The sequence below is a fragment of the Calliopsis andreniformis genome, chromosome 12, assembly GCF_051401765.1.
Source record: "Calliopsis andreniformis isolate RMS-2024a chromosome 12, iyCalAndr_principal, whole genome shotgun sequence".
Classification (NCBI taxonomy): domain Eukaryota; kingdom Metazoa; phylum Arthropoda; class Insecta; order Hymenoptera; family Andrenidae; genus Calliopsis; species Calliopsis andreniformis.
The window spans coordinates 2,731,856-2,752,696 of record NC_135073.1 but is presented as its reverse complement, the minus strand read 5'-3'; the positions used below and the strand labels follow the sequence as shown (position 1 = coordinate 2,752,696).

The window sequence follows — 20,841 nt, the reverse complement described above, 5'->3', positions numbered from 1 at the left end:
ACGGAAAAGATGGCGAACATTCCGGAAATGTCACCTCATAAGACAATACGACTTATACGATTTTATGCAATAGAAATATGTTTATTGCAAATATGAGTATGTAACAGTTATTCCAATAATGCGTAAGGATTAAATTAATATAAATAACACACTGTTATTGATTTGTATTACACTTTAGAAATAAAAAAAAGGAAACAAACTGTAGTAAACAGTACATAACAAAAAAGGTGTAAGTCGCAATATCTCTGAAACAGTGAGAAACAAAATCTTATACTTTTACATCACTGTTACATAAAAAAAATATATTTTTATTGCATAAAATAGCAGAATATCATCTGATTATGTATGATATATTTACTTCCGCGAAAATACTTTTTTTCCATTGTATTTTAACGCGAAAAAATTGTTCTTTTTTTTAACTCTAAGGTGGAAGGTCTATCCTATTGTCTAATAATTTTTATTTGACCAATTTTACATTGTTGACAGGTACTGTACTCGACTGAATGGTGTCATTTATAACTACAGACAAGTTCTATTATTTAAAATTTAAACCCACTCTTAGCCAATGACACCTTTTATTGTGATTAAATCTGTACATACGTACAAATTGTTTCTTAAGTATATATGAAGATTTCAATCTAAATCTAAAATATACATTCTTCTCAATTAAAGTTGCTACGAGCCAAGGGCTAGATAGTCTGACCGACGGTCAGGGTTTTGAAATTTTGTTATTGTTTCGTGGACGAACCAACGGGTAACTTTGCACTCGTTGGGAGCCACGGGACGTGGACGAACCAGTGCGCAATGGCCAACACCGGGAGCCACTTGTAGGTTAGGAAAGGGACCTTCGCAAGGATTGCGAAGATGTTAGTGTAACCTCGTAACTTTCAAATTTATAATATATCTCGAGCGGTAAAGATATAATATTTGTGGGATCGTTACGCGTTCGCTCCTTATTGGATTTAGGATAGCTTTTGATTGAACTAAGTCCAATTTAACGAACCTTATAAAAATGTATATTATTACACGTTTAAGTTTGACTCGAAGGAATACAATTGTCGATGAGTTTACGTGTCGCGGAACTAAGTCCTCTCTTTCTAGATTATTCGCAGAGCTATGCGGGGGACGCATCGTTAAGACTACGTTCCAGTGAATTTACTTTACGTACTGTACTCTATGATTCTGGTCGAAGGAGAACTAATGCTCGATCTTGCTTTTCAGTCCAAGCCGCGTACTAAACTCGAACTGGATTGGAAATGAGCCCGCTAGACCGAGTTTCTTTGCCTTTTTATAATCAAAAATCTATGGGAAAAATGGTGGGGACCCGGCTGCATCGCAGAGTTTCCGAGAAAAGTTGAAAGATATTAGTTTCAAAAAAATCTATTAATTTGGTGCAACGGAAATGCCTATCGGCCCTTACATGGTGACTTCCAGGCAAAGTCGAAGGTCAACGGAAGGAGCTTTGAATCGAGTCCTTTCATAGTTACTTTACATAACTCGTCTGGACTCGTAACAAAGTAAAAGAAATGATTTCAATCAACACGTTTTCACGAAAAAAGGCAAAAATGTCATGTTTCAGTGACCTGCGTGCAGTAAGTAAATTCAAAATAAGCTAAAGAGCGTCTTTAACTACCTTGCAATTTTATTTATATCCATTGAAGATTGCGTCGTGATCTAAACCTCTTATATCTGTTGAAAAAGTAAGTAAGTATTCGAGTTGGTATGAGCGCCATTGCTTGGAGTCACCTACAAACGAAGAAATCTGCTTTAGCGAGTATATAGGAGAAACGAATTTTCTCTTAAAGTTAGAACGAGAGATCCGATCTACTGCACAATCTGGCAACATTGCGGGAAACACACTCCTGTCATTGGGTTCCCCTCACAGTTAAGCGCCGGTCGCTTGACACACCTAGGGCTCAACTCCGGAAAATCGCACTGTAGTATTTTTATTTGGTGATCCTATCCCACTCTAATTACCTTCAAAGTGCAGAATAAGAACTATAGTAAAAAAAAATTCCCTCCGTAGCCGTAGCATGGTTCTCTCTTGAGTTACTATAGTAGTTTCCACTTTCTTTAAATTTTGACAAGAACACGAAAACGACTTAATATCATACAGAAGATGCACCAGTTCTCACTAAACAAACGGGTTATGGCAAGATTGCTATAAATCCTTGACCATGTACGCACCCCACTCAATCATTGGTATTTATCAGTCCTTATCAGCGATAACATCATCGTTTTCTGGATTTCCTATATACTGGAACTTAATCTTTTTCGAGATTTCTAACTCTGCTTCTGTGTTATCAGTAAAGCAATACCAAGGAACTTCTGGTCGTAGCACATTCCAAAATATTTGAAACAACATAATTCGGTAAATATTAAGGCGTGGCTCCACTGAGGCCTTTTTCGCTCAGGCGAACCAGCAATTCGAGACGATTTCGACTATGTAAGGGATGCATTTTACAAGTACTTTAAAATCATTTTATACTCAAACAAACGTATGGAAATAATAAAATTTATTATGTGGGTAATGTAGTGACCCACTAGCATACGAATGAGATCATTAAATGTCATATTATTTAATTGCGAACAACAGAAGGATTGGTTATCCAACCTATTATTTTGTAGGTTGAATTGTTACAACTTCATGAAATCAGTAAATGTTATTGTCTCTCGTATACTTTGACTTATTTGTAACAAATCCTTCACATCAAGTGTCTTCTCTGTAGCATGGATGTTGGGTCTTGTTACTCCTATATGTATTGAAAGGTTGAAATAAGCATTTGGTTCCTATTTATAGATTGATAAGTAAACAAAACCTTGCATCAAGGATATTAGAAAATGTAGTTTGTCATAAATTGTCATTTTACTTAAAAAATGTATGAACTGAAGAATAACACAGTTTTGTAGCTGATCACTCCATTGTAACTAGTTCAATAAAATACAGTTGTTACATTACACAGGCCAACAAGGTGGGATATCAAGTCGATGCAGTGTACATACACTACTTTCAGGAAGGTCTTTATCTCTCATTCTGTATATTATTTTTTAAACTATTTGCTGCTGTCTGTTAGATTAATAGAAGAACTCGAAAAGGAATGATTAAAAGTTAACTGAAGACCCTGTATAGTTGCTGTTCGAAATCGAATAAAACAAAAACAATGTATTTTAGGCATTTTGTCTAAATGGTAGTTATATAGAGTAAAAATTTTCTTTTTATCATGAAAGTTTTATTTCTTGAGACGACACAAACTCTGTTGTAAATATAGACATAATTCTAATTCGGAGGATCGATAAAGAAATATCTATTTTATATGAAATTTGAGAGAAATCGGTCAAACCGTTATTAAGATATACATGTTTGTCATTGAAACGAAAACTCCGGGAAACGTGCAATAACTTGAGTAACAATAAAAATAATTGCATGTAAATGTCACTGGATTAGTTTGAGAAATAAGTAAACATGTAAGAAAAATTTCCAAACTCAGTCTGCAATTATACAATTTTAAAGGGTGATTCTACGGGTGAAAATAGGACGAAAGTCAAGAATAACAGAATTACCTTGAAGGCTTCCAGTTATTAATGATTGGAAAAAGGTCTAAAATTGACAAGAAACGTGTCTGACTTGGAATGTATTCTACTGTCTGAAAACATCTTATTTTGGACTTAATCTTTTGGCTTCACTGCGTCTGACTTGAGACTTATTTTACTCTCTTTGCTATGTATGACTCTAACCTTATTTTACTAACTTCGATGTGTCTGACCTGAATGGTGTACCTCGACATTAGAATAAGTCTCAAGTGACACATTCAATGCGTATTTTTGGTGTTTTACTTTAGTATGTACTATCATCCCTTAAAATTTCCGATACCTGTTATTGAATACTGTGCATAATTTTTTATTTTAAAAATTGCCAAGAACCAACGCCTTCAAGTGAAGATCGAGAATATGGCCTTGAATTAACATAGCTGCACGAATGAAGATACACTTGAAAATTTTTTGATCAATGAACTGCGGAAATAGTTATAAGTAAAGGAACACTCTCAGGTACTTTGTAAAATATTTAATAGATTAATAAATATTACGAAAAATGTAGCATCTCTTATGGATATTTTATAGAATTCGTTTATTTTGTGGTAAATGAATGTTTCAAAAAAAAATTTGTATTTGTGAAATGGTTGAAAGTCAGAAAATTCGTAGGAAGACAAATAACAATTAATAGTCACATGTTTAGTTGGAGAATTAAATTAACAAGTTAACATTAGGTTAAGTAACATTAGATTAGGTAAGCTGTTAATATTTACGAGCGCTAACATAATTACTTAGGTATAATAAATGTGGATACTAAGTAATAATAAAGAATAATAGTTGTTAATATTTTATGGGGCGTAATTTTTGAAAAGCATGCTCTAAAAAATATGCCATAATAATAACAGTAGTAATATACACATAGTAACAATAATAGTGCGGTGATGATCAAAAACTAAATTTTAAATACAGAAATTAATTATATATATTATAGGTAACATAGAATTTGTTTAAGTATGTACTATTGATATACTTACATACATGAAACAGATAACAAAATATATTTACATACAAATAAATCCCAAAGAAAGTTTAGCTAACTAAATTAAGTTAATTTAAATATATTTAGTTGGTTTAAATTAATGCATATACTTGACGTTAAGTTAGGCATCTTTAGTTAATTTATGTTATATTTTTAGGCCCTCTTATATAGATTGTATTTAGATAAAAACTGTTTTTGTTGACAATCTTTTGTTGCTCCTCATTTGTAGTAACTTCTTTGTTATGAGGTCTAGGCAATCGACATCATCTGATACATAATTACTAATCGTATGACAAAAGAATATGTAATACAATTATTAATTACATGACATATAAATCGAACCAATTGTCTACCATAATGGGTTAATGTCTTGACGTCTGTGAGGATAAAATGATACAGTCTTTTGACTTAATTGGCTAAAGGTCGAGTATCACAATATTCGTATAATCTGTATAATCTGTGATATTTCGTTCTAAAGAATTGAGAAATTATAGTTACGACTAAACGAAGTTATTGCAAAATGTTTATTGTTTGTTCATTTGTTTGTCTATAAAATTAAATGCATTGAAATATCATAGGAAACAGATTTATCATATAAATAATACATTTCTTTTAGCATCGTTATTCTATGCCGAATATACATTTAAACCGTCGATATTGTTTACAAATATAAATATTACCACTAAACATTATCATCACAGACTTTTAACGGAACGTAACAACATGGACATTTGATCTCGTGTAAATCACGTCGAATACATAAAACCTGACGTTAAACTTTCCTGATTTAATATATTACAATGACAAATATGTACTGTAGCAAACAAGTTCAAATGCTGACGCGGAAGAATTATTCCTAACACTAATGCTAATATTATTTATATCGTGAACTTAATACTAAAGTACATATTTATGTATAATTTATGACAATTGTATTACAGCTACCCTTGCAATCATTTCTCACCATATATTAAATGCAAGTATAGAAAAAAGAACTGTAATAATTAGAATAGCTAAAACTATATAACTAAATTATAATAACTATAATTATTCGTTCCGACTTCTAAGAGGCGTCAGTAATTTATGCGGAGACGAAACAGGCGTTGTATGAACGCTTTTCGGAACTTCCACATTTTCTTTCCCCTTGCTGTGCGCACGTTTTTCTTCTCCTCTTAACTTTTCTATGATTCTTTGCTGTTGCTCTATCGTCCTTCCTTTAGCCTGTGTTTCCTAAACAGTTACATAATACTAATTAGGAGAAAAAAACTCGTATAGAGGGTGTAACGTATGTAGCCTTCAATATTTTAAAGCTTCAAAAATCGAAGATGTTTCTAGTAACTGGATCACGGATTTTTAAAGTTTTATAAAATTAAACCGTAAGATATACAATAAAATGTATTAAGACTTCTTGTTTTGTGTTTGCTCCTCAATGCATCTGTAACATTGCGAAATTCCCTGATTGTTAGATTAGCATATTGGTATATTAATTTGAGGTCATTATTGCAAAACAAAGGCAAATCGGACAGTATGTTATAAGACATTTTTTGCTCCAATTTGGATCCAGTATCACACCTTAAATTATCGAAGATTACATTCGTTACAGCCTGTTTACAAATAAAAAAAGTTATATACTTCAGTTACATTATGATTTTATTCATTTATTTTTGTGCTAAGTCAAATAAAATATTGTGACCTCTTATTAACATACAGTGCATTGTATGTTATGTAGTTGAAAGAAATTGTAGTTGAAAGAAAATTTAAAGCATGACTTTGGAAGTCAAAGTGGTTATAGAATAAAAATAAAATGTAAATTGCAGTTGGTCGTTTGTTAAGGAGGTAGACTAGGATATGGCAGAGGATTAACATTGTCGACAAAATTTGGGAAAAATATGGGTTTACGGGAGCTAACTTTTCGTTCTCTTATGAGAAGCTTCTGAGCTTGGAAAGGATTTATTCGAAAGAAGAAAGTTCAATGGAGCGCACTCTGGTCATGACTTCGTTCAGAACACTCTCTAAATTATACTGCGTTCACTGGGAGAACGCAGTTGCCGGTTGACGAGTTTTCGTACCCTTTGCGCAGTTCACGCCTACGCTCATTAGTTATTGGCTCTGTCACTCCCGAGCACATCCCTACCCATGAACCCCTTGTTGGGCCCTTGGAGGTCCTACCATTTCTAAAGAAAGTCACTTCTTCAAGTGTTAGCGCATAAACGGTGTGAAAGAAATTTTGAGCAAGCAAACGATATTCTTTTAGATTTTAGTTTTTTCCGAAAGTATTAATGCGGCTCTGTTAGCAAATAAAAATCTTCTTGAATATCGTCTCTGTTGACCGAAAACGTACTGGTACTATACTGCGTTCACTGAGAGAACGCAGTCGTTTCACGCAGATAGCTTCCATTGCCCCGACTGACTTTTCCACTGAGATTGGTGAAGGATTCAAGAGCCTAAAAGGACACGCCTTGCTTCTTTCTACTCTGTATACCTAGTGTCCAAATGAAACAAATGTTTCTATCTATTAAGAAACAATATTTATTGAGATATCAATGTATAAGAATCTACAGCTTATTTGATTATAAAGAAACAGCAACGGTAGAACTGTTTCCTGAATTTCCTACAAAATGTTCGATGCGACCAGGTAGTTTATGACACGGGAAATCTAGGGTCGTTTATGGTATTGCAACACAGTAAGAATTCTGACTAGTACCAGTACGTTTTCGGTCGACAGAGACGATATTCAAGAAGATTTTTATTTGCTAATAGAGCCGCATTAATACTTTCAGAGAAAACTAAAATCTAAAAGAATATCGTTTGCTTGCTCAAAACTTCTTTCACACCGTTTATGCGCTAACACTTGAAGAAGTGACTTTCTTTAGAAATGGTAGGACCTCCAAGGGCCCAACAAGGGGTTCATGGGTAGGGATGTGCTCGGGAGTGACAGAGCCAATAACTAATGAGCGTAGGCGTGAACTGCGCAAAGGGTACGAAAACTCGTCAACCGACAACTGCGTTCTCCCAGTGAACAAAGTATAGTCAGAATTCTTACTACGTTGCAATACCATAAACGACCCTACATTTCCCGTGTCATAAACTACCTGGTCGCATCGAACATTTTGTAGGAAACCCAGGAAACAGTTCTACCGTTGCCGTTTCTTTATAATCAAATATGCTGTGGATTCTTATACATTGATATCTCAATAAATATTGTTTCTTAATAGATAGAAACATTTGTTTCATTTGGACACTAGGTATACAGAGTAGAAAGAAGCAAGGCGTGTCCTTTCAGGCTCTTGAATCCTTCACCAATCTCAGTGGAAAAGTCAGTCGGGGCAATGGAAGCCATCTGCGTGAAACTGCGTTCTCTCAGTGAACGCAGTATACATAAAGTTGCTTGGATTCCACGGTCAATTGTGACGGTCAATTTTTATTCTACTTTATAACACTTGTATTTACTAAATATCAGCACAATCTCGTTAAATCATGACCAGGGTGCCCTCCGTTGAACTTTTTTCTTTCGAATGAACGCTTTCCCAGCTCAAAAGTTTCTTATACAAGGACGAAATGTTAGCTCCAGTAAATGCATGTCTCAGCATTACTTTTTGCTGGGTTATCGATAAAACAGAGTAAAATATGTGACAAGTTTAGTTGGGCTTGTGTAAACAGGGGGCGCCTAATTAAGAAGGCTGCCGATGTGGAATCGGAATTTATGATACCCAAATTGGCAACGTGCATTATTGAAAATTTCCTTCTGCATTACACACACTACCAAATCAGCTATGTGTACGTGAACTCGGTATTTCAGACCACTTCAGACATCTTCTGAAAGTCAAAAGAGAAAGCGAATTTAAAGTGAAGCTTACTCTCTCGGTTTTGAGACATGCTATCCAAGTCGTGGGCAAGCGATAAGAGTCACGCACAATCTTTTCAATTGCCCAAATATTTTCATTTTTCAATTTGTTAAAAGGGGACAGTGACGGATCTATCTTCAAGAGGCAGTTGAATCTCAGCGTTTCAAGAACAAGAGAGTAAGGGTCACGTCTGTCTTCTCTCTCGAGTTTTCTCAATACGCCAAGTTCATACAGGTGGCTCGTGTTATAGCATATATAATGAAAGAGGAAATTTTTCAAATCACGTTCCTAACTTGGAAGCATAGAGTGTCTTCATCTCGCCTTTATTATACAATTACATGTTTGTAGACAATGCTATTCCTGTAACGAAAACTGTAACACCAGATACTGATCTCTCAATCTCGAAAAGTCAAATGACTACTCTACCCCCTTAAATCGATTCTGAGTATTTAAAAATTTGATATCATAATCAGCACGAAAAGTATGGCGGAAGTGACATCATGAAAGTGTTCGGGTACATATACAGGGTGCTCCAAAACTGAAGATACAAGCGGAAAGGGGGTGATTTTATAAAAAAAAAAAATAAAACAAAAATATAGGATATGTTTTTCGTATCGTGCTTCATTTTCGAAAAGATTGACTTTGAATTTTAACCGAGTACAAATGTACCGAAGCACAGTTCTAGACATTTGAGAGGTAAACGGGGAAAGGGTTTTGCTTCTACCTATGTACAGGCTAGAAATGAATTAAAAGAAATTTTCAAACGCACCTGTTCCAACTGGTTAATTTTGTCTTTTAATTGACATACATGCTTAATTCTTTGTCTGTGATTTTGATGGCCAACCAATTCAGCGTATTTCTCACTAACTTCTCGGTAATCTTTACTAAGACGATCGTTATACTCAGCGAGTCTTTTGACTTCCCTAAGTGAATGAAAGGAGATCTATTATTCATTATGCAATACTTATATAAAAGATATAATTTACATATATAAAGAAGACATACACTTCGGTTGCTTCTCGACGAGCTTTTTCTTCTTCGAGTTCCTTGGTTTTATCCTATACGAAGACAGTATTTCAATTTATTCATAATTTTTAAATTAATTTGTTATAATTAAAAAAAAGTTTAAATATGTAAAGAATAGTTATTATTGTTAGAAATCAGTTTTTTATGTTCTTTTTAAACATAATGGGTAAGTAAAAATCCTCTTCCAGCGTACAGAAAATATTTAAGTAACACGACGCGTGATTATAAAATTCTCAGACGTATAATTTATTTCAAACTTTTATTTTAGAAATTAAATAGGTGTAAGATTACTACTTCCAAAGCTTTCAAAGCAGTTCCCATAACGCAATACTTAAACACTTATTTCAGTGTATAATCTATCGAACGTAACGTTTTTGGTACTCATTTCCTGATAGATATTTCTTCAAATACTCGTATTATTAAAATACGTTCTTGTTATTATTACCTTTTTTATTCAAAGACTTAAAAAATATTACAAGGTAATAATCAAATGACTATAAAACATATCCCACCGTTGTAAAAGTAAAAATCAGTAAATTATTTTCTTTATCGAAAAGCAATCGTCCACATGAAGTTTTTTCTATTCAATTAAACCATCAATCGAGAATTTTATCTTCAAATTTTGAAAAAGTCTCACAAGCTAGGAAAGTTGCTTTTAATATGAAAAGCTTGAATATAGATTTTTCAACATAACATAGTAACTTTAAAATCGATCACAATATTGCAGCATGTCCATATTCACATAATTTATCTCCTTATAATATTGTTTTATTAATTCAAGTAAAAGGAGCAATCAAAAAACATTTTCAATAATAGTTTAAGACTAAAGTCATATACGCAACATTAGTATTAAAATTAAAAGAAATATCAAGAAGTGAGTATCAGGACCGTTACATTCAATGAATCCAACGCTGAAATAAATCTCATAAAGATCAAAGTGGCCTCATATCTGTTTCATTTAAAACAAGTTTTCAATTCATTATTCTGGAAACTATTGCTACATGCTTAGTGACCTTACTTCGTAAATTTCTCGTACAAATTCAAGTATAAATTGTTATGGTTACATACGTGTTAACCTTCTACCTGCTCTGATGATCCAAATCGCTAAAAATTTCACCCCCATCAGCCTTAAGGGCAAAATAAGGATATTTCTATCGCTTTTTAACTTACTTTGTTTCTGAATTAGTAATCATTGTTATTGAAATTATTTTTAAAAAGCACAATTATTTCGATTGAGTGGTAATAATTTTAATAGAAATAGTAAAAGATTAAAAATATAAAGTACCTCTATTCCAGCTCCTTTTTCTTCGAAGTACTTAATTTTACCAGAAAGTTCTTGAATTTTAGAATGTGCCTGAAATTCACATAAAAATTAATAATATGATTTTCGTATCTCACAAAGTAAATAAAAAAAAAATACGGTAGCTTTAGAAACATACCTTATTCAAAGCGAGCTGATGCTTAACAGTTTGATCTTCTAACAATTTGTTAGTCTCCATCAAAGCTGCTTTAGCTTTCTTCAACTGTTCGTCCAGTTTACTGTTGTGCAACTCCATCCGAGAGATCTCAATTTCCTGAGTATCATATTTTTCTTCCAATTTAAGCAACATGCATTGCGCTTCGTGAAGACGATCGCGCATTTCCTGAAGTTGCTTTTCCATCTGACATTCAAGATTAAACAGTTAAATTTATTCATTCATAAACAGTAGAACTTTTTGATAATATCATCAAAGAGGTCTTCTGGTCTAGAATTAAAAAAAAAATCTATTTTGTTTTCTCTTTTATATTCTCTTAAACTCGAAAATCTTAAAAACGTGTTCCTAGAACATCGTTTGAAATTAGAGAAATTGATAAAGTTATACGGCTTGCAAGATTATTATTGTTATGCTAATCAAAGAGATCATTGTCTTGAACTGGTATCCTTATTATTTCCAAAATTATTGACGTCATCTTTATAAAATTTTGCATTTATACAGTATCCTCTTTATTCCTCACAATCAACTCGGTATCTGCAGTCATTTACAGTCTCTGATTATCGAATTAGAATCATGTTGGTCAGTACCCAAGGGATTAAACCTTCCCTTAAAAGGGGGATTACCAAAATGAAGACGTTTAGTTAAATAGTTGTAACTTTTTGGTCACTGCTTTAAAAGGGAGGCTACCAAAATGGAAGCGTTTCTTTAATTAGCTGTAACTTTGTTAAAAAAATATGTTTTTTAATTAGGTCTCGTTTATTTTATAAGACAAAAGACTATACTTTTCGATACTATAAAATAAAATTACGGAAACTGTTGCTTGTAAACTCGAATTTTAATTTCAGCTTTAGTTTGCTTCTTATTACAACAGTTTTTGGGAAATTTTAACAAAACTATGGAATTCAGCAGTTTGACAATTTTTCAATAATACTCGAGTAGTCCTAATTCTGAATTTTTTAAGTAAACAAATTAATCCATTTACTATAGTTCACATAGTTACATCTTCGTTAAAATACCAGTATCTTATAAATATTCAATGTATTTTCCTCCAGCGGCATTATTTTTCGTCTATCACCTCCTTTGACATATTATAATTTTAATATTAAAGATTATTTTAACTTTAAAAAATTTACATGATTCCTTCGAATGCATACAAATAAATGTATAAACTTTAAGCAAACTATTAATCATAGTTTTCGAAAAACAAAATTCCTAAGTAACACTGTTTTTTTCCCATTCTAGATCAGAAAACTTTCTAACTAAAAAAAGAAGTAAAGTCACCTCAATATTTTTAGCTTCCTTTACATCACAGTCCGCTTGTAGTTTTGTTACTCTTTGCATCGCTATTTGTTTCAAATCTTCAATTTTGGCCTCGAACATTGACTTGATCGATTCCACTTCACTTAAGCTTTCAGCTTCCAGTTGATTGACCAATCCTTTCTTAGCATCCAACTGCTCCATCAAAGTGTGCACTTGTATATACACCATCTCTGAGTTGTTACGCATAATATTCAACAAATCACGGTGCTCGTTTATGCAATCTTCACCACGTTTCAGTTCGTGCTGCAGCCGCTCTACTTCAGCATTACTTTGTGTCAGTCGTTTAGTCAAAGCGGCAACCGACGCTTGATTTTCAGCCATTATAACTTCAAATCTAAACATTATTTTTGTACTTTCAGTATGCTGGTTTAGCTAGAGTAATTCAGAACTTATTGTAAATTCGGAAACCTCCGCTTTCACATTCAGAAATTTCATTTTTTCGCCGATTTTATTATAATAAGAAATAAAGTATAAAATTAAGGGTGTTTTTCCTAAAAAATTTTACAAATTCACACGACTGTAGGGACCTTGATAAACTTTTTCCCTGAGTCTTTTGACGATGGACTTGTAGGGAAAAGCCTCTCTTTTAGAAATTTAAATCAACATTTTTTTTTTGTATGAAAATAATATTATAAATTATAATAGGTACTTTGCATATTTTGTATATTTTTGTAAATGTATTCTGTACTTTTCCGCACATTTCAATTTCTCATAGATATATAAGTATCCGCATCCTAGTTCTTAAATTCATTGTTAGTGCGTATACATATACTATTTACTTTAAAATCCTCGAAAATCCTTCGTTTTTAATATTACATATGCTAAATATTATACTTATAAATACCTTTTCTTCCTGGCAACCATCTCAGCCGCTTCCAATCGAATTTGATCCTTCAAGGCTTTTAATTCTTCTTTCTTCTCTGCTAATTCAGTTTCTGCTCGATCTAATTCCATTTGTAAACTCTGACCGAAGCTTTCCTAAATTTCGTAAAATAAATTCTTTTAAAACTACCTTTTATTCTATGAATTTAATTAAACGAATCTTTTTAAGATTTATCCTTGTATACATATATACTAATATTAGATGTCTAAATTAATTTAAAGTTTGTAGATCTACTTTCTTGTTTCTAATAACTATTTTAAATTCAAATATTTTCCCGTAGATGACGCTTTTAAAGAAATTAGTATGAGCTATTGAGTAATGAATGCTACGTAATTTGTAAATATAACTGGAGTTTTTGCTAAAAAGATATTGAATTAATATACTCATTTCATAACCGATTCTTTTTTTGTACATTGCATGGATTGCATAATTTTAAGAGTCTAGAAAGAATTACTATAGAATATTTTCAAACATTTTGTTTAAGTCTACACAATTAAAATACTAAAAAGGGAATTACAAGTGATCTTTTCAAGGAAATTTGTCTACATTAGTATAAATTCCCTTGTACAGTAGATAATTCAAGTGGAAAATTTCACTGCAGTTATGAAGAGTTCTCTCCTACTTTTTCAAAATTAAAAATGCATTGGCCTATTATGCGTATTCTTGAATTTTTCAGTTAACATGATTTACCTGAGTTTCCGCAGAAGACCTTAATTCTTCAACAGTAGCTAAAAGCGCGGCAATTTCTGCGTCTTTCTGAGCCAATTTCTCCTCCAGTGCTGTACGCTCCATTTCTACTCGCGCCAAGCACGATTTATATCTCTCCATAGTGAGTCGCATTTCCTCTTCGACAGCTGCTTTTGCTTCTTTGATCATAGCATTTACCTACGCCAAGGAATTCAAATCAGAAGAATGTACGAGATTTTCACATATTCGAGCAAACATCACAGAAAGCAGGAAATAGACATTCTAAGAGGTCTCTGAAAAAAGGTGGTGAAATTTCTATCACTATATCCTAATCTAAATTCCAATTTGATATAACTTTTTATTAAGCTATTACAAAGGCGTAGAACCAGTGATGTTTTGCGTCTACACACATGTGACCCGCTTACTTTCGCGTCACTTTCTGCGATCACTTCTTTTAACTTCTTTTCACGCTCCGCGATCTCGTTCCTTAAACTTTGAATCCGAGAATTGAGTTCATCTTTTTCCTCTTCCAACGATTCGACTTCGTGTTTGTGATTTTCGATTAATTCCTCCAATTTCATCTTCAATTCTTCGATTTCTGTTTGCAGACTTTGAATCTGTAAATTAGTAGTAAATGATAGAATTCAATTACAACGTTTAAAAAACAAGTAAGAACCCAGCAACTGGATACAATACATAAACAAATAATAATGTATAGAAGCTAACAGGTATTAATTATAACTGTAATTTTACTATGATTTATTTGATTCCGAGAAATATATTATTACAATTTAACTGTAGATAGTTGTATTTGTCTAAAAGTTATTATTCCTTACTTTTTCGTTACTTAAACGTCTTTCGTTAGTTAATTCCAGCTCTAACGCAGTTATCTTGTTTAAGAAATCACTGATACGGTTTCTAAGATCGCTTTCCGTCGTTTTCCTGTTTTGAATTTCGCGCTCTTTCTCTTCTGATACATCTAGCAATTGGGAACGAAGATGTTCTACTTCAATCTGGTATTTTTTTTCATGACCATTTAGTACATCTTGTTGTAATTTAGCCTGCAAATAAAACTTATAAATTCATAATCGAAAAGAATAAGGTTATATCTTCGATTATGAAGTATATTTTCCAACCATTGTTTCTATATCCTTTTTGTGCTGCTCCTCCACTTTCAATTGCCTCTTACGGGATTCCTCTAGTTGTAGTTCTAGCTTTCGCATTTCCTCCTTCATATCTTCGATAAGTTTCTCGTGTTCTCGTATCGTTGCATTTTTATTTGAACATTCAACTTCAAGATCCGCCAGCTGATGCTCCGATTTGTATTTTAATTTCTGATCATTGGCAGGAATAAGTGAACGTGGCTTCACCTTTAAACCTGGTCTCGGAGTAACCTTTTTTCGCGGAAGTTGTGGCTATAAGAGAAGATAGAAATAAATTAACACTAAAAGATAAATATAAATGCAAATGTCTTATGCAGGTATTAATTTTCAAATTATTCAATTACCGTAATTTTAAAAATACAGCAACTAACATTTACGGAAAACACCGTAAAAAAAATAGGAAATTTTTATTTAAAACTTTTAGAACATACACAGTATTACAATTTTTTTATGAAAAGTTATTGTTTCCATAGCAATTGAGGATTTTATAGCATATTTATGTCTCTCCCAATACATTAACACATTTTTAACAAAATACTTATCATATTATAAAAAGAGTTGTAAAATGTGATAAGAATTTTTTTTTTTTTTGAGCTCCCCAATATATTTTATTTGCTTTGTTATTCCAATTTTCTTTATAATACATTCTTCAATCGGCAAGATTAATTTTAATTCGTACCGTTCTAAAGCAGGTTACTCCATTATTTGTGCTTTTCGTGGAAACTGATACGTTGCATTCGGCACTAGCAACGCTTCTGTTGTCATGAAATCTCCCCGTTTTTTCAATAACGAAACTCTTCACCTTATTATCAAATTTTGGATCGTATGCTCCTGGTGGGGGTACGTCATCTGTAAATTACATATTCGAATTAAAATTTTTAAAACTTCATCTTGAATTTGAACTTACTCTGCAATTGAGTCTTATGTATTTCAAATCAACAACGTTATGATAAATTATGGCTAATCACAAAATCATAATAATAAGAACGATAAAAATATTACTTTCCCAGGTATTATTTTATTTTCTACAAATTTAATATAGAATTTATTTATGTACATATTTTTATAATCATATGTTTTGTTTCACCGAAAAGCCGAATTTGTTACTAAATATTCTCGTCATATATCTCCTATTATTATTCCCACAAGCATACAAAAAAATTAGGTTTCACAAAATAAAACATCGGAATGACGTTCGTGCAAAAAACTAAATATTCTAATACATTAGTACCCAAAAACTCTATTCAATGAAAGTTAGCATGTTCTATTATGTTTCATTTAAAAAAGAGAGAGATTAAATAATAAAATTAAAATATATGTAAAGGAAACATAAGTCTTGAATGAATTGAGTTAAAATTGATGTTGTTAAGGAACAAATGCATAACATCAATGACAATATGAATAAAATTAATTAATAAGTGAATATAAGAAGATTTTAGTTGAAATGCTAAAAAGGCTTCATATTTCTCTGACTGAAGTTTAGACTGCATATCAAAAAGAAGAGCAAGACAGAGAAGTAGCAAGTACTGAAACGGTAGAAAGGATTCTCGTTTTGGGCGGGCGTTAGCTGACATAAGAAAACTCGAGCAAATAGGAGACAGCTGTTTTTAAATGCAAGGAACGCCTTCGTCTGGGGTCACAGAATTACCAGGTGTGCTCTGTAGTACCTAACCGTCCCTTTCTCCATAATTCCGTAACGAAATCGTCTCCGTATTGTATGTGACCCCCTCCCATCGTTGTGTCAAAATTAAGTTCCTGTATTATTTCTTGTCTCAATGTTATACTGTCTCACACTTCATTTCTTGTCTCAATGTTATACTATCTCACATTTATCTTCATTTGTTCTCTGCTCTTTTTCGGCAAATATTTCTCTTTTGTTAATGTTTTTCAATAAGTGTGATGGACAAAATAAAGACATTACGTAATATGAAATCAAGAGTTATATCCAGATTGTTTTAAGATTTCAAATGGTTAATGTATTTTCCAAACTATTTAAGGATGATATTATCAATTGCGTTGCATAAACATTTTTTTTATTATTGAATCTGACATTATGTGAATGATACACTTATGAATTTATTAATACACTCGTTATTGTTCTTTTTTTTATATATTAATATATAGAGTAGTTATGATTTTTAGTACATTGACTTCATTTAAATGAAGTATTATTTACAAAGATAACCGAATTATATAATTGTAATTATGTAATTGTTTATTATTATTATTTTATTGTATATTATTTCGTCACTTCTGATTTATAATATACAAATTTCTATATAAAAGTTTTATTTCTGATAATATACAAAACAGAATGCAGCTAGCAAAAAAATTAAACTAAAAAATTTGGGGTGGAAGTTATTGATGACAAATATACCTTTAGATAAAGTTTGTGTTTCATGCATAATGTGGATCATACATTATAATCGGTTAAACTGTCATTTTGAAAAATTATTATTTTAAAAAACGATTTGTTTCGTATTTGTGCAATTTCCTAAAGATAAAGAGAAATAAGATTATTATCTAAATGTTAACGAAATGAAATGAAACCATATACTTTGCTAGAGACATTTTCATAGATAAGAAATAAACTCATTCACGTGTACATTGACTTCCATATAACAGTAAATAAAAGAAATGTACGATATTCATAAATTATTTATTCATGTACAAAGAGAAACAATATAAAAATATTGATAAATTAAGAAACAAATAAGTATAAATGCAAAAGATACATGTACACACACAAAACGTATATATTATTCCCACGAGTAAATCACATATGATGAAATCATTGTTCCCAATAAATTCTTTAACTTTAGGAGTGATGAATTACAATAAAAAATATACATATGACGGATGTCAAACTGAAAATCACTATTAATTTGCGTTTGCAGACAGAAGCAAATTTTTGTATCACACTCTTTGTTAGTTCGATCTCTGGAAAAGTGAAATTCCCGCCAAAACAGTTTAAGGAAATCCGCATGGATATACGTACTCCGATAATTTCCAAATGATTACTAAATGAAATAAAACAGGTTTTGCTGATTCTTTTGACCACGAATTGTTATCGTGCCAAATTCATTCGGTCAATATTTTACGATATTTATTGTAACGATAGAACGATTTGACAATACTCACTTTCACGTTCGTTAAATCTTTGGATTCTGGCTTTCGAAAACGACATTGTGAAATGTTCTTTAATTTACTAAAACAAGGAATACACAAACAGTGGTGACGGCACTAATTTGTTAATTATCACTTCCGATGAAACTTTTTTTTGTGGATAAGCCGGCTCCCGACATACGCGTCTTTTCCCATCGAGCTCTAACCCCCGTATGCGAGGGAAGATTCTGCTGCTCGTTTCTCGCGCAAGATTCCGCACCGGTTTTTACGATTTAAAACGACGGTTAGTCGAGTTCCACATGGATGCAACAGCGAATCAACGAACGAGCATTACGCAAGGGACCAATCCGCTGGCAGAGAGGCCTATTGTGTAAAAGCAGTGGCGTAGTTAGCAATCTTCGTCGCCACTTCTTTAAAGTTTCAATCAAGTGGTGCAAATTGTTTTCCACATTTTTGTTAGACGTCTGTAGGATATTATATACAGTGGACAAGTGAAACGGGAAGATTTGTAAACAATTCCTTCCACAAATCTTCCCATTTCAGTGGCCCAAACTGTATTTTATGGTATGATATCAAGGAAATATATAGCTTCAAAATCGGTTCTTATATATTATTAACATCATTCAAAATTTTAAACGAAGTGTAAGAATATTTGATTCTCAGCTCCTTTTGCTCGCGTAGCATTTCGTTATTATATGGGATTATTTGAAGAAGAGATGGATATGAATTCTACTCATGTAGGAACAAAATTAAAATGAATTGTTGAGATCTGACGAACATACTAAGTTTTCTTAATTTATCTATTATTTAAAAACCCTGAAAGGAACACAAAATACGAAATTTCTGTTGAATAGTTTGCAATCATCTTCTCCTTTAGTAAATACGTCTGACTCAAGCAATTGGAGTCTGGAGACTTCAATGCTTTAGACGGTACGTGAAATATCCTGTGAATTGAACGTTTCTCAATTACCGTAACATATTGACAATTATTTTACTTCTGCGTGAATTATAGGAATTATGTAAACATATGTATATAAGAAAGATCGCAAAATCGCAAAACTGTGACAAGTTAAGTTAATGAAAAATACCGATTGTATGTCTAAAATCTGAAACAAGTTTTTGATTACAGTCAGCTTCAAAAGAAAGTCAAGAAGATGTTCTGTTAATCATGATAGCTTTAAATATATAAGGGTCTTTTTTTGTAGTATTTTATCAAAAATCTATAGATTCTTCCCTGTGAACAAATTTAATATGATATTGTTTCCGTAAAGTATCCTTAATTCAACATTTTTTTATTTTCAGTAATAGTTATTATTACGTAGAACTATATTACAAAATTTATGAGTACACATAACTGCCTATAACTCAAGAACTTATTGTTAAACTTGCATGATTAACCTAAATTATTATTAAATTTATATGAAACTTCTTACTCGATTATTTTTGTAGGACAAATATTACTTAAACTGAAATAAGCTCATCTAAGAAATAATTTTTGACTTGTTACTATTAAATAATAGTATATGGATAGGTACTAATAAAGAATAATCAGTTTGTACATTATTGAAAATTCCAATATCATTAAATAATTCATTTATGTAGCTTCCTGAAGAAGTAAGCTGAAAAGAAACAGGAGCTAACAAATGCAAAAGTGGTACAAGTAGAATCTCAATCATCCGAACTAGTTGGAAGGTACGATGCTCGTATGATCGAACGATGACCTTTCAATGCAAGCACAAATAAATGCTACATAATATAATACAAACTCTAAATATTTTTATTGCTTCTTATTCTGTGTTACCATACTATTTATAAACATTTAATTGGTATGTTTATCTTAAAATCATAATAAGAATAGGATACAAATATAATTTCAATATAGGAGCGTCTGTTTTTTAAAGTAGTAAATGTTTGAGTGTACTGAACTGTGATTTTATCTATTATTCTTAAATTTGCAATTATACTTTTTACTATTTTTTTATTTATTTCAATATTATTTTTAAAGCTTACTGTGTAATTCTCATCGTACTATTCATACTCGGATATACAGTTATTTTCTTCATTGAATGAAAAATTATGCAATTCGGATAATTGAATATTTAGTTAAAGAATTGCAGTTTTAGCGTGAAAAGATTTATTTCGGCGGGTGTTGGTTTGTAGAAGAAACAGGCGCGAATGGGAGACAGCTGTTTCAAGATACGAACGACACGTCTCTCTGGGGTCACATGAATTACCAGGTGTACCCTCTAACGTTCTGGCTGCGCCCCTCCTTTCATACCTTCGTAAAGAAATCGACCCCATACCGTACCTCCTTGTAACCCCCTCACCTCGCCCCCTGCGTTTATTCTTTGCCGTAAGATTTAAAGATTAAATGTCCTTATACATTATTGCTTCACTTTCTCTCCAATTTTATGGTGTGTGATGTATTTAATCATAATTAGCCTTACATGGCTTACAATTAGTTATTCTAATTTCAGTTCAAAAGCCTTCCTCTTTCTTAGCTTTGAACAATAAGTATCAAACTGAAATAGTAGAATGTGGTTTAAAAATAGGAAGTACGTAATTGAAAATGAAGAATACTGAGGAAAATTGTTTACAAATGATTGTAGATATAAAAACAGAAAAACTACACTTGAATTGTCAATAAAGACAAGTGAAAGCAAATTATAGAAACAATTCTAAACATTAAAGCAGGATAAAAGTCAAGGATAACGAAAGTGAGTGAACCTCTGTTTGTTGATAAAGG

At 32.0% G+C, this 20,841-nt stretch overlaps 1 protein-coding gene across 1 annotated transcript; it reads right to left on the bottom strand.

Annotated features, from left to right (window-relative positions):
- Positions 1–5,617: 5,617 nt before the first annotated feature.
- Positions 5,618–20,396, bottom strand: LOC143185986 (uncharacterized). The gene is given in 16 exon segments (XM_076389338.1): positions 5,618–5,800; positions 9,185–9,338; positions 9,421–9,473; positions 10,727–10,795; positions 10,881–11,102; positions 12,198–12,570; positions 13,081–13,214; positions 13,810–14,004; positions 14,217–14,423; positions 14,643–14,867; positions 14,943–15,221; positions 15,649–15,818; positions 16,618–16,635; positions 16,638–16,696; positions 18,932–19,039; positions 20,296–20,396. Coding segments are annotated over 16 exon segments (2,550 nt in total).
- Between the last annotated feature and the right edge of the window lie 445 nt (positions 20,397–20,841).